This window comes from Anas platyrhynchos, chromosome 6 (genome assembly GCF_047663525.1).
Source record: "Anas platyrhynchos isolate ZD024472 breed Pekin duck chromosome 6, IASCAAS_PekinDuck_T2T, whole genome shotgun sequence".
NCBI lineage: Eukaryota > Metazoa > Chordata > Aves > Anseriformes > Anatidae > Anas > Anas platyrhynchos.
Genome location: NC_092592.1, coordinates 26676883 through 26691675, shown reverse-complemented (window position 1 = coordinate 26691675; position 14793 = coordinate 26676883). Strand labels below are relative to the sequence as shown.

At 53.1% G+C, this 14793-nt stretch overlaps 1 protein-coding gene across 3 annotated transcripts in view; it reads right to left on the bottom strand.

Annotated features, from left to right (window-relative positions):
• HPSE2 (heparanase 2 (inactive)) overlaps nt 1-10194 on the bottom strand; it is a 98244-nt gene extending 88050 nt beyond the window's left edge. For 2 of the 3 annotated variants that reach the window (XM_027460731.3, XM_027460732.3), the window contains exons 1-2: nt 7613-7872; nt 6456-6613 (exon numbers count right to left, since the gene is read on the bottom strand). In XM_027460731.3, the coding sequence (XP_027316532.1) occupies nt 6456-6613; nt 7613-7872 (418 nt within the window). Of the gene's footprint in view, nt 1-6455; nt 6614-7612; nt 7873-8935 lie in introns of those variants that run through there. The other variant, XM_027460729.3, reaches the window with a different exon arrangement.
• Between the last annotated feature and the right edge of the window lie 4599 nt (nt 10195-14793).

Genomic DNA, 14793 nt, shown 5'->3' with positions numbered 1-14793 from the left:
GCTGCTGCAGAGCTCCCACCAAGATGTGGAGCTTTCTACAAGAGCCTGGCAAATCCCAGAGCACCAGAGGCCGTCAGAGGATCTGATAGTCCTCGGGACAGAGTGCTTGCAATGCCTGAGCTGCTGCGAGCCTCCCAGAGGAGCTGTGTTTTAAACACTCAGAGGGTGAAAAAGCAATTGTTTCCTCTGTGAGCTCGGAGAGGACAGATGCCTAAGCTGCCGAGGGACACAGGCAGACAAACAGGTGCTCTGGGAGATCAGAAACAGAAGGTGGTTCCTTGAGTAAAGGACAGCTTGTTTGTTTGTTTATTTTTACGGGGACAAAAGGATGATTCAGCTCGTTGGGATACACCTGCTGCACTCAGAGCAGTTTTATGAGCTGGTGGAGCCAAAGCGGCAATCCCAGCCACAAGACAATAACCCTCACTGCTCTGCTGTCCTCGTACCCCCGGTGACCCTCATCATCCTGCTCACTAAATCCACAGAAAAACAGGTGCCTTATTTTCCCGAATTAGTGTTCTGCTGGTTTGGCAGATGATCAGAAAGGTGCCAGAGCCAGTAAGGCAAGCAGCAGCAGGACGCAGCACAGAGCAAAAGGAAGGCACTGGGGACCAACATTTTTGGTGGCAGATACCCTAGGGATGACCTTCACCAGGTTCAGGAGGCAGTTTTGTCAAATTTAATCTGACCAAGACTGATGCTGCCACAGTCCTACCTTTCACTGCACTCTTTCCTTTCTTAGCACTTGCGGTCACACATTACGTGGTTAAGGCAGCTGCACTAGCTGGCGTGCAATCACCTCTCTGCCTTTCATGTCTGGCCTGAACTGACTCTTCACATAAATTCAGGCTCCAGATCCAGCAGACAGCAGGAACATGCCAGAAGGGGCAGGCAGTTAGGAGCAGCAGCGTGCTGGCACACACCTCTGCATCCTTGACCAGTCATTCCCATGTTCTCACCCTGAGAACTTGGGGTCCAGGTGAAGGGAAGTGCCACTTGGCAAAAGGAGTGACTTTAACAAGCCCAAGTGCAGGAGGTAGAAGATGCCAATTTTATGCTGAAAGAATATAAAGGAATCCTCAGGTCAGTTAGCAGTTCACTGTCTTCCTTTCAACACAATGCCTAAGACTTTCACACGTATTCTAAAAGCACAGCATCCTAGAAACAGCCTGTGCAATACAGACTTGGCACGGGTGGAAGGTGGAATCCCTCTGCTGAACAAACCTCCAAGCTCAGGTGCTGTGCCAGGTACAGAAAGCTGTCTGAAGGAGCAGATCCCAGACTGAAAGGATGCCCACAAAACCCAGTAGCCAGGATTACACAGCACAGCACAAGGTTTCCCGCACTATATGGCAAAATCTCCTGACTAGTATGGAAGGCATAAGGAACATGTCTTTTCCCAGGTTTTTGTGGTAATTGGCCATTTTTCCAGATGCCCTGTATCCTCTCCAAAAAAGGAAATAAAATAGAAGGAAGTAACTTACCAGCAATTAAGAGAGTATTTTTGAAATGTGTTGTCCATATGCACTTCAGCTCCAAAACTTTCCCTACGCACTACCTACAGCATGTATATGTGCTCCCTTTCCCCTCTCCCTCCCACGACCCACACAGGGCCACTCTGTCGGTGTGTGGCAAGTGTCCTTTGGTCTTTTCTCAGCCACAGACCCCCAGTAGGCTGTGAAAGGATGAAGAAGTCCCAGAGGCCATGCACTTGGACCAACACATCTTGAAAAATTTCAGTTACAAGAAACTCCTCTTTTTCCCTTGAGTTTTCCTTTACAGCACATATGCGCAGAGGGAAACTCTAAGCAATGTTTATGTCACCTCGGGTTGTCCAAAACTGGTCTCTGTCTCTTCGAAATAAGAGGCAATTGAGGACAGGAGGCTTCACCTCAGCCCACCAGGCTCATGCTATAGCACCAGCGGGGAGCTTCCAGAACAGGCTCTAGGATTCGGATGGCACCTGTAGCACCCCTTGCTGAACCAACAGAAGAGACACCAGCTCTCCAAACCACCTGCCCAGGAATCAGACGTGTGCCTGTGGCAGGAGAGAAGCATCTCCAGCTAACAAAGCACAGCTGGTGAGGAAAAACAAACTCAGCAGGGCACACAGAGAGAAGCTGCACTGAAGGGAGACACAAGTCTCTCGGGCCAAAAACTTTGCACCTCTTGACCAAGTGTCAAAAAGTCCCCAGTACAGCCCCACCTCCTGGTACCAGAGCTTGGTACATGATAAACTGTTTTTCTATTGTGAGCAGACATCAGGCAGGCCAATGTCATACCCCAAAATCGGGGGCTTAGAGGTTGACTGTGCAAAGCATGGGCTACACGGGATGGCAGCCACCCAGTGTGCACTGTGCACAGGGATTTAATGTAACAGAAAAATTAGATAACCTTGTGATATTCCACAAAGTTCAGGGGATACATACGGACATGCTGCCATCAATGGGAACCCCATGCCCTAGGGTGCACCTAATCCGTTTTTCACAGGCACCTGCTTTTACAAGTTCCTCTGTCAGGTATGAACAAATCTGCCACCAGCTGATGGCATTTCTGTGCCAGCTTTATATGCAGCGCCGAAACGAGTTGCCACACGCCCTCTCTGTGGGCACTGCGAGCTGCTGCTGCAGATCACTCACCGCCCTGTTACCCTAACTGCCCAGACATGACGGGTCTGGGGCGGGGTGAGGCTGCTCGGGGTTACAAAGGAAGGATGCCATACACACCTGGTGTTTTACAATGCGTCCAGGTCCGTGCTTTCAGGAAGAATTTGTGCAAGAAAAAAATGACCCCGAAGCCTAAAGGGAAAGCTTTACTGCAGGAAAATGAAGTATACTTTAGAAACAAGCAAAAAGAAACCACTATAACCCTTGGATTCACCCACACTCTCTCAGGGAAAGAATACATGGCTGTAGAATAAGCTGTTGAACCACTGAATTACCACTGGTGAATCCATATCAGTTATGGACCTGAGCCCAGTTGTTCCAGCCCCACTCAGGTGGCTGAACATGAAGAGGAGATGAAACCAGGATTGTAAGGCACTACAGAGCACTCTGCTAAGGGCTGGGTCTGTTGTGCCAAACCCCAACAATTTTCCAGTGGTATTTGTCTGCCTGAAAGCTGCAGAGCTGAGGAGGCAAGGCAGGAGACTGACCTGTGCTGGCACCTCACCTGTGCATCAGGGGGCCTCCAGGTACACCCTAAGAAGGTACCATCTAAGCTGATCCCTAATGTCTCTACTCCTGACATACAGCCTCCAAAAATGACACAAACGTCCAGCTCTGTGAAGTGAATGGGTACACTTTGGTGTTTGTCACTGCGTGTGTTTGGGGATGGGAGGTGGTGCTTCCTAACCCAAAGCACCAGTACCAGGTACAATTATAAGGTGTATTTCTGCCCTTCAGTTACAGGGGGGAGAGCAAAGGAAAAAGGCAGGTGAAGCCAAAGGAAGACCTAGGTAAAGGCAATTTTCAAAAGGTGGAGGTGTGCACGATTTTAACAGTTTAAAAGGGAAATAAATGTAAGTTTACACAGAGGGAAAGAGTTGGGAGAACCTCTGAAAATTTCAGATCATCAGAAAGGTGAGGCACCACAGGGATTGAAAGACGATCAAAGGCAGCAGTGAGGAACTTGATCTGGAGGGCAGTGGGGTAGCAGAGGAGGATTTGCAGTGCAAAGATCCCTGCCTGGAGATTCATTCAAAGTCTAGCAAGCATCGTCATGGTGCAGAGCATCCATGAAGGATGCTGCAAAGCAGCCCTGTTGCTGCTGCCTGTATGAATGTCCCAGCCAGCGCATTCAGGCAGTGCATGAGCAAGCAGAGGTGCAGCGTGAGCACCACTCACAGAAGGTGCTTGCTAGTTCTCAGAGCAGCCTTGTGTGCATGCCCTTCACCTCTGCCTCTCAGCCCTGCACATTACTGAGTTGTTGCAGCTGCAAGGAGATAGAGGAATATAAGATGTGCGCTTCCCTTCCAGTTCTGTGCGGGCCACGTGGAAACACAAAGCACGGGAGCATCCATGGGGGCTGCAAAGAGAGAACAGGCTCTGGGTTCACAAGCCTGGAGTCTGTCTGCACCCACAGGACAAACGTGAAAAGAGACAATTGCTCAAAGCAGAAAACAACTGAGCTATGACTTGTCACACCACTAAAAATCACCAAGGTTATGTGTCAGGCTTAGACATTCACAGATTTCTTTTAATCACTCTCTTTTTTAACTAACCAAGCCCCATAAATTCTTTCCCTTACCCATGCCACTAAAGCTTAGACAAGAAATTTCAGAAAATAGTTGCTGGCCGAACAAAAGCACACGCACAGAGAAAACAACCCGAATCACCCCAGATAACTCGGGGAGGGGGAAGGGAACTAGCAGGGTGCTTGCTGGCTTTCCCCATGCTCAGATACTGATTGCCATCTTTTTCTGTGCTGCCTGCTCAGCTCACAAGTTCTTCGAAGCAAGGGCAGGGTTGCACGTTTGTGCATGCCCTGAGCCCAAGCAGATCCCGGACAAGCCACAGATGAGGGAACGAAAACCAGAGCAGCGCTCCGAAAGGAGAACATGGCTGCTCAGATCCAGTACAGTGGGGCAGAGAGCTGCAGTGGCATCAGGATTTCATTTTGGAGAACTGGATCCCTCTAGTGAAGCACTCGGTGCAGCCTCAGCACAAAAAGATGAGAGCTACTAGCAATTCTAGCCCCGGAGTTTGCACACAGATCTTAAGAACAAATAAGAAAGCTTTGCTTCCAGGCAGGAAATCCCTTTTACCACACCTTTCTGATTTACACTGATGCTTGATACACACCACATGTGTCCCCTCCTTCCCTCACCCACATTTGCAATGGTTCTGTTCCATATTTAAGTGATGAAAAGTTAAGACCTGTGGTTACAACTTCTATGAGAAGCTTCATTCTGAAGGACTGCTACATTTCAACTTTATTGCCACGAGGCTAACTGAAAAAAAAAAAACACAAAAGCTTTCAGTCCTTCCCTAACATGAAAGCTGTTGTGAAGACATTTAATAAGTGTAAGTTCTCTCCTGCAAGTTGTTGAAAAATTGACCTTTGGGCTGAAGTAGGAAAATTTATTCCTACAAATGTTTTGTATGAATCCCATCCACGGTTTTATGCGCTACACTTAATTCCTCCTATCCAAGGTGGCTGCGGCAGGGTTGGTCAGCAATTACTCCAGAAGTTCATCTCAGTAGGCAGAGCTTACAACAAACCCTTCACGGGAGATTTGTTACGAGAAGGAAAAGTAAAACAAGTTATAACATCGGGACTGCTCCGGGTCAGAGACCAGGCAAAAGAAGGAGCACACAGACTTACCCACCTGCCTGCGTGTGGGACTAGAGGGACGCTCACCTCGCCGAGATCAGACGTTATGAGGGGGAACAGCGGGAGGGAGAGCCATCAGAAAACTGGCAAACGCATCTGCTTTTTCCATTCAGCACTGTGCTGCTGACTAGATCTCTGCAAAACTTCCTCTGTTCCACAGAACTGCCCACTGGGATCTGTCTGGCATTAATTGGCCTTCAAAATTACTTATGGAAATATCTTCAGCTAATTTTTCTAAGTCATAAGTAAGATTTTTATTTTATTTTTTTTTTTAAAAAAAAAGGCAACGGAGAAAAATCAATAAATTCTTGCATGCGGACATGGTATTCTGCTTCTTAAAATAAATGCCTGAGGATGGAGACTCGGCCCTGACTTTTCTACCAAGTTTCTTTGTGCGAATTAAGGGCCACAAAAGGTGAAAACCTTTTGTGCAGCTGCAGAGCCGCCGGGGAGGAGGGCACGAGAGCGGGGAGGAAGGGAGCAGAGGAAAGCCGGGAGCGAGTGAATTTGGGACAGAGCCGCGGTGGCACGGCAGGCTGGACGGGGAGCGACCCCACCGGGCACCGACGAGCGGCGGCGGCAGGCGGGGACCGGGCGGCCCAGCCGCCACCGAGCCCGGTTGTGCGGCGGGGAGCCCCGGGCGGAGAAACACGGGAACGACGCCGGGGTCCCCGGGGAAAGGCAGGGATCCCCGAGAGCACCGCAGGCTCCGGGCAGGGCGGTGCAGAGGCAGAGCGGGGCGCGACCCGCGGGGACCCGGGGACCGTCCGGTCCCTCTGCGGCTTGCGGTGCCGTGCGGGAGCGAAAGGAGCCGTGGGGGCACGGAAAGCCCCGCTCCCCGCTGCGGGCCTTTTGTTCCCCGGGACTGGCCCCCGCCGGATACTCCGGCAACGGGAGGGAAGGGGGAGGATCCCCCGCACGGTGCCCGGAGGGCAGCACCGCCCGGGCACGGCACGGCACGGCACGGCCCCGCCTGGGCGCACGGCGCTGCCGGTGCCACGGAGCCCGGGCAGGCGGAGCGGGGCCGCACGGTGCCCGCAGCCCCCCGGAGCCCCCCGAAGCTGCGCCCGCCCCCCGCGTACGGCCCGGCCCGGCTCGGCTCGGCCCGCGGCGCCGCTCACCGTCCTCGTAGTTCTTGAGGTAGTAATCGGGTCCGGGCCCGCCGCGGCTCTTGGCCGGGTTCTTCACGTTGTGGAACTGCAGAAAGTCCGTCCTCTTGCCCGCGAAGCGCAGGAAGGCGGGGGCCAGGCCCCTCGCCAGGGTCACCAGCCGCCGGGAGCTGGGGAGAGGAGAGAGGGGGCTGAGGGGGCTGCGGGACGGCCCGGCCCTACGCGCACCCGCACCGGCCCGCTGGCCGCGGGGATCCGGGGCTCGCCACGGCTCGGCCGCCCTGCCCGGCACGGCACAGCACGGCCCGGCACGGCGCGGAGCGGAGCGGAGCGGGCACCCCCGCAGCTGCGCCCGGCTGCGGGGCTTTGCGCCGGCAAAACGGTGCGGAGGGGGAGCGGGGCCGCCCCGCCTGGTGGCGGCTCGGAGGTCGGTGGGACCCGGCTGTGCCCCCCTCCCGGTACCCCCCGGACAAGTGCAGCGGCGTGGCGGAGGCAGCGGTGCGCCCCCGCAGCCGTGCCGTGCCGTGCCGTGCCGGACCGTCCCGCGGGCACGGAGGAGCGCAGCGAGGCGGAGGCGGCGGCCGACGGGACCCTCGGAGCGGGCGTGCGGAGCCCCGCTCTGCCTCCCCGACTTACCCAGCAGGGAGGGAAGGGGCTTTCTGGCCGTCCCAGCGCCTCCAGGCCGCGGCAGCTCGGCGCAGCTGCAGCCCGGCTCTGCCCCCAGCGCGGGGCTGGAAGTCCCGGGGAGCGCCGGGCTCTGAAGACCTGACCGACACCCCCGCTCTCCGCCCGTCGGGACCTGGGGAAGGCTCGGCTCGGTTCGGCAGGCGGCCCCGTTCCTGCTGCTGGTTGTTTATTTATATATTATTTTTTCCCCTGTGCTGCCTCGGCCCCATGTTGTGCTTTTTTTTTTTTTTTTTTTTTTTTTTTTTTGCAGAGGGGCGGTTGTTGGAGCGAGGGGAGCACGACATTTTTTCAGTCATAACTGATAAGTCTCCGAAATGCTTTCTCCATTGCAAACATGTGCATCTTAATGGAAACCATGGCCTCGCTCCCTCCGTCACAACAAGCGCCGCCAGCAGCGCGGAGCCCGGCGGGGCTGGGAGGCTGAGGCCGCCGGGGCGCCCCGCGGGCGGCGTGGGGAGGGCGCCGGGGGGCTCCTGCCTTACCTTAAGAAATCGAGCCAGCCATCATGAATGATGGAGGGGTCCAGCTGCAGGGAGAGGAAATTCTCACTGATTATCCTGACAGGGCTCTTGGTGTTGACATCAAGGAGAATGAGAGTCCTTCCCTTCACACCTGGAGATTTCTCCACCGGCAGCGCTCTCCTGTCCCCGGCCTGGGAGGGCAGCGAGAAGGTGGCCATGAGGGCCAGCCCAGGTGCCATCAGGGCTAAGAGCCCGGGGGGGCAGGAGCTGGGACAGGGCATGCCGGAGAGCAGGAAACCCCTAATTAACTCGCTGTCTGCAGGGGCTCGCTGGTGGCTAATTGTCCTTATCTAAAGTGTGGGGCGCTCTGCCTTTTTTTGCAATGTTTTGGTGCTGGTGGAGGGGAACTCACGCCCCTGACCAGCCTTTCTCGCAGCCGGTGCCAAGACTCCTTGCAGCCAGCACCGCCCCTTTAAGAGATGCAGGCTCCAGACATTTTTAACTTTTTGAAGGTAAGGGGAGGCTCCTGGTTTAACCCCCTCGGCTCGGGGTCCGCCGGCCCGCCAAGACGCCGCCAGCACCGAGCTTTCGCTTTGACCCGGCTCCGCCGCGCACCGGCGGCCGCTTTCCGCCGCGGGAGCTCCCGGAGCGCGCAGAACCGGGCCGTAGCCGGGACACCGAGACACCGGAGAGCTCGGCACCGGGACCGGAGCGCAGCCGCCCAGCGCTGTAAGCAGGAGGTAAGGCAGCGGCGGCAGCCCGGGTAGGGGAGAGGGGAACCGGTCACCCCTAAAGGCACCAGCCGCGGGGAGAGTTCGTGCGGGGCTGCGGCAACCGGGACCGAGCGCTGCCGGTTTGGAGGGACCCGACGGGCGCGGCGGGAGCCCGGAGCACCCGTGCTGGAGATCCATGCTCGGCTCGGCCGGCGCACGGGCACCGCGGGGAACAGGGCCCCGGGGAATCGAGCCCCTGGCCGCCCTCTGGACCCGCCGGTGGCCGACCCACGCAGATGCTCTCGGTGCGGAGACGCCCGAAACTGCAGCGCGGTTCGACGGGACCGCCGATGCTCCCTGCTCCGGTGCCAGCCCGTGCGGGACTGGGGCGGCGGGGCGAGAGCCGCCGCCGAGTACCGGGCCGGAACGGCCCGGGCTCGGTGCGCAGCAGAGGTTTCGGCGCTGGGTGCACCGCGAAGGGGGCTGCCGAGCTGCCCGGGGGCGATGCCTCACCTCCCGGTGTGCCCGTCCGAAGCGGGCATCCTGCCCTGCCGGCTGCCGGTTCCCGGGCAAGCCCCGGGCTCCCGCACACCGACAACCGGCGAGCTTCGGGCCGCGTAACGCGCCCTACCTGGGCCTTCCGCCGCCGGCGTGGTCCGCCCCGGTCCCCGGCGGTTGGCGGGGCCCCGGTGCCGCGGAGAGGGGCTGGGCCCGGTGCGGGCCGCACGGAGCTCCCGGTGCCGTCGGGGCCCCGCGCCCCCGGGGATGGGGCGCCCGCAGCGGGAGCCCGCAGCACCATCTGCTGGTCACGGGCCCGGCCCGGGGGAGCCGGCACCCACCTGCGGCCACCCCTGCGCCGGGGGGTCCGGAGGTGGCGGGGCCGAGCGGTGCGAGGGCACCGCGCACACACAGCTGCCTGCTCCCGGTGTCCCGGGCCCCGTGGAAAAAAAAGCCGAGGGCGAGCAAGGAGGGGGCATGGAGTGCCCGTGCGCTGAGAAGTAGCGAGGGGAAGGATGAAGCATCCCCCTCCGCACCCCGTTCCCCGGCAGGAAGCTCCGCTGGGGCTTAACGGGAAATGCACAAAATGGGATTTGTCGTGGAACGGCCCCGTGAACGCGGCCGGGCTCCAAAACAGCCCGGGAGAGGCCGCCGGGCGCGCACACGGTGACAAAAAGCAGCAAAGGGTGCCCCGGCGCCAGGCGTGGAGCAGCGGGGACTCGAGCGCTATAGAAGTAAGAGGATCCGGGGGAAAGGGCTGTGCAATTTCAGCTGTGCAAAGCCCTGGCATCCCGGGACAGGAAGAAGGCAATTTAAGCTTGGAAATTTGTGTTCGTCTGCAAACAACTTCAGTTTTCAATAGCACTTAACCGACCCGGGACATGGAGCCTCCAGAAGTTGCTCGGTTTTGGGGTCACCGCCAAGGAGGGACACGAGTTTCTGAACCATCGCCTTGCTTTTCCTTGTTTTTAATCTTTCGGTTTGTTTGTTTATCTTGTTTTGGTTTTCCGTATTATCAAAAGACATCAGCAAAGCTCCGGTGGCATTTGTTGGTCAAATAAGCATTGCAGTTGCAGGCCGAAATTTCGTGTCCTGCCTCCTGGTAAGCACGGCTGTGTTTTAAAACGAAACGCGAACCCGTTCTGCAGCGAAGGACAAGAAAAAAAAACAATTTACCCCGCTTAACCTTTTCACTTACAAACAAACCGCTTCGGAGGGGAAACGTGTTTACTCCGAAGCGTCCCCCGCACTTACTCCCCGCTCCGAACACAAGCTGCGGCTGCTGGGAAGTGGTTTATCTGCGGGGCCGGCCCCGGCGGCACGGAGCAGCAGAACACACAAAGCCTCCCGGCTGCCAGCGGCTCGCACACCGCCCGGGGGCTCGCCGTCGAAGCCCTCCCGACGCCGCTCACCTGCGGCCGGCGGAGGCACGGGCAGCCGGGAGCCCACCGGGAGCCCTCCGGCAGCCCACCGGGAGCCCGCAGTCAGGGCAGCCCCGGCTACCGGCGAGGGAGGAGGCTCGGTTGTTCCTCCGGTAGCCCGGGAGGGAGAGAGGGCGGCTCGGCTGGCGGCGGAGGGGCTCGGGCTCGAAGCGCCGCTCCTTTCTTGGATTACGGTAATTGCTTTAGAAAGCCTGGGTAGCATTAAAAAAAAAAAAATACAACCCTATCTATAAAGATTTACTCGCGGTTTTGGCCATTTGGAAATACATTTCTCAATTTTCCATCTACTCTGAACTTGCTGTTTTTAATCTCCAGAATAGTCATTGGGAAAGAAAACTGTGGGAGGAGAAGCATTTCTATAAAGAGTTTAACCAAAGCACATTAAATATTTTCCCAACATCACCAAATAAACAACAATTCTCCAGCTCCCAATAAACTATTTAAAGCATGTCATATCATCTCTTCTGCTCTTGCCAATGTACTTTCCTTCTAATTTATAAGCCGATTAGAGCAGGGGCCTGTCTTTTTGTGTATATTTGCAAAATGTCTGGCACCCTTTCAGTCAGTCACAGCTCACAAACACTTAAATGTGCATTTAACGTTGTTATCATAGGTAGTTACTGCGATTTTTTTCCTCACTTTTCCACAGCTACTGCCTGAGAAAGGGCTTGTTGTAAAATATCTGATCAGTTGCTGAAGGCTTTCAGCAAAGGAAACCTCTTTGGATTTCAGGGCTGATACAGAAAGAAAAAAAAATAAAAAGGAAAAAAAATAAAGAAGAAAAATTAAACCGGGATCTCTGGCTGTATACATCGACCCAAAAGAAAATAGGAAAACCTCCTTAGGAGGAACATTTTTAGCTCGCTAGAAAATAAACGTCTGCTCATAAATGATGAAAGTTATTATCATCAGAGGATGTGCTGTACCAAACAAACCTCCATTAGGCTAGGAAGAATAAAAACAAGCTAGACAGCCTTTTTTAAAAAAAATCATCATGTCTTTGATTCCCAAGATATCAGCCACGTCTGTTTCTGTAGTGCTGTCAAGTAAACCTGAGTTATGGATGCTCTAAAAGAAGCCAGCAAGGAGAAAATTCAGCTAGTGAAAGTAAAGAACGCTATCCATAGATAATTTACCAAAATATCTTTTCTTTTCAGACTCTTAAATGCCTGCCCTGTACCATGGCCTGACTTACTTGTTTTCCCCAGACAATTTCTGAGAAGAGCAAGGACAATGAATGTGGTCATCAGACCCTGTAACAGCACAGCAGATTCTTTTTATTGAGGTTTTTGCTCTTTCTGCACCGCTGTGTCCATCATTTTCACCACAAGAGCCTTAATGTCTGGAATGCAACCTCCTAAAATTACCAGTGCCCAAAGGTGGGTGCTGCACAGCCTGAACTCCACTGCTGAAACAATTTTCTAGCGTGTTGATGTATCACGTCTAACCTGAGCGAGCAGGCAGAAGACAATTGCTTGATTTAATGCAGTATCCGTGCATTACTCTTTAATGGAGGTGTTCTGTGAAGTTCTGTAACAAGCAAAAACATCTGTCTGGGCTAAGACGAGTGGCTGGCTGGGGAGCTGAGCGACAGCACAGGGAAAGCAAGCCTACTGAGAGAGCTTCCTCCTTCCATAAGTGCAAAAGGCAAGGCATCAATCAAAACCCACCACCTGGGCAGGAAAAGCACATTTGGCAATGCCATCTTTGTGTTTTTGCCAGTGTGAAAGGAACATAAACTGGTATCTCCAAATCTAGCCACAGCACAGTTAATTAGTGACCCAGTAGCTGCCTAATTAAAAGCCCCATAAAAATAAAATTAAAAAAAAAAAAAGGACAGGAGCCCAAAAGAGGCACCAGTGCATGGGCTCTCCCTGGCTGGGGCACACAGATGCCACAGAAAGATGCATGAGATACAAAAGGACTGAAGTTGGATTTTAGGCAGCTGCTGCTGAAGTCTTTTTTTTTTTTTTTTTTTTTTTTTTTCTTGTTTTCTAACTTTATTCCCAGTTCTGTGAGCAGCTTGGTACCATGCACTCTGCTAGAATAAATTGTTTTTATTCTTTTCCTTCATCTGCCTAATTTGATGCATGGTTTCAGGAATACTCTGGCAAGCCCAGGGTACCTCAGCCCTGCAGATCTGTCTCCGGAGAGAACGAGCAAGCTCCCAAAGTGTCTGACTTCCAACAGGTGTTCCGAGCATCCTGAAAGCTGAGATGCACCAACTGCACAAAGCTGTGAGAACTGCTCTGGAGGTGGTGGAACCAGGTGCTGTCCGGGCCCAGCAGCCAGAAATCCCTTTTGCCCAGTGCCTCTTCAGCGAGGAGGAAAAAACAAAACAAAACAAAACAAAACAAAACCAAAAAAAAAAAAAAAGGAAAAAAAAAAGTGGGTAATGACTGGGAATATCTTCTCCACAAGTAACACTGGATTTTGGCAGAAGATGCCCTTTAGACCCATGAATATCCCTGTGCTAATCAATGGCTGGGTCTGAATTAGCTTTTGTCTTTCATATCTTGAGTAGAAGCAAATGTGGCAGCAATTCGTCACAGCCAAGCAGATAGAGGACAAACACAATAGGAGACCCGTAGCTCTGCAGCGCTCCAAAGATCACAATAGCCTCATAAACATTTTCCTCAAACTGAGCCCAGCCCCGAGGAGCAACGAAATGGGTAGAATTATCCTCATTTCACATCCTCATGTGAAAGAAAAAGAGGAGAATACGCCACTTTAACAAGCCTGAGAATGAACACAAGCAAGTATTTGTCCCACCATCTGTGAGGAGATGATAGAGGTGAAGGAAGAGGGAATACGGGGGGGATGGTAGAAGTTCACAGAGACCTTATATTTTTCTGGAGAGATGCTTCACATTCCTGCAGCAAAAATGAAGGAAGCGGACATGAGGAGTAGATCAGAGAGGGGAAATAGGAAGATGGATGAAGTGCAAGGCTGGAGGAGCAAACAAGTCAATTACAAAAAAAGAGGAAGGGGCTGTGTGCAGAGACCAACGAGGAGAAGGAGCTCAGAGGAAGAAACAGCAGCCAAAACACTCTCAAGTCAGAGACACTGCTGGGGTCAGGGAGGCAGAAACAATCAGAATCTGTCAGGTAATTATAAAATTGTAAAGCTCTGTCCTCTGTGTCTGTCTGATTATGACACCTCTGCCACCAGATTCTGCAGCTCTGTCAGGACAACTGAACACTGCCCTGCTACAGAGATGGGAAAAATCAGTCAAAGCTCCAAACCAATGGTCTGCAAAAGGAAATCAGAAGAAAAGTGTGGAACTCACAGCTAGAGAGCAAGAGAAGGAGCCACTGAGAACTATGGGTTGTGACTGAAAAGCACACAAGTAGAAGAAGGAGAAGCAAAGTGAAATGCTGGCAGTGTAGAAGCAGTGGATGCCCAGGAAGAACCCGGGAGATGAAGAGGATCAGATGGGCAAAAATGAGCACCACAGAACAAGGACGGAAGGCCAGCAGGTGCTGAGGTATGCTAAGGGAGCCATGAGAAAATGGGCTGATGCTGGACAGACCTCAGACTGACCTGCTGCTTCCATTCTCCAGTGAAAGCTCTAAAATAAATCCAGAAAAAGGAATACTTTCAACATACAAATTTCAAAACCAACAGTTATGTTCCTGACCTACTCCCCTTTAAGGTGGTGGTGGAGAGAGGAAGGTCTGCAAGCATAACATGTCAGGCTGAATTACATAATCTGGAGGATCTTTTTGGGGTTCTCCAGCCATGCAAGAGCATGGTCTGCCTGCAGCTTCACGTGGTTCTGGTACAAACCCATCCTTCCCACTGACCATCAACAACCACATAGTTCCTTCTCCTGTCTTAGGAGCAAGGGGACAGGAGAAAAAAGTTGCACAATGACAAAGAGAAATGAGAAGTATTTTCACAGCCTTTGAGGCAACACAGCCTCACCTCAGCACTGTTTCAATGCTGGCAAGTCTGCAGAAACAAGGGGGAAGGTTGCAGGGGGGGTGCGGTGTCCCTAGCACAGTAACCTCTCAGCTAGAAACAATTGCAAGGAAAGAGCACGTATCCGGGCATCTCCTTTGTCCTTTCTACCAGGATCTGGGTGTTGTATCATTTCTTCTCTCCCCAGTTTCCCTTCTGTTAGCCCTTTAGTAACAGCAACATGGAGAAAGCTAAAAATAAAGCAATATAAGCAATATAATAGGCATGCAATTGCATGTCTATTTGCTTTGAAAAAATGATGCTTTATTTCCTGTACAATGGAAAGTACAGTTTGGTGTTACAACTATTGGGTTTTGACTGAATGCAGAAATTTGACTTGAACAATGACATTTCCCCCTGTATTTAGTATTACCATATGTCCCTGATTATATATTTAAGTTGCCGAAATGAATTAAATTTCATGGCTTCCCCAAGTTAGATTCTCTTGGAGTGGACTGTCTTTAACTATTAACCAAAATACTTGGAAAACACTTTAAATCAAAACAGCAGACCTTTTGGTATCATTTCAGGGGAAAATTGGTTATCGCAAACCAAGCGCTTAACATGTCAACATCCAGAAGGCTGG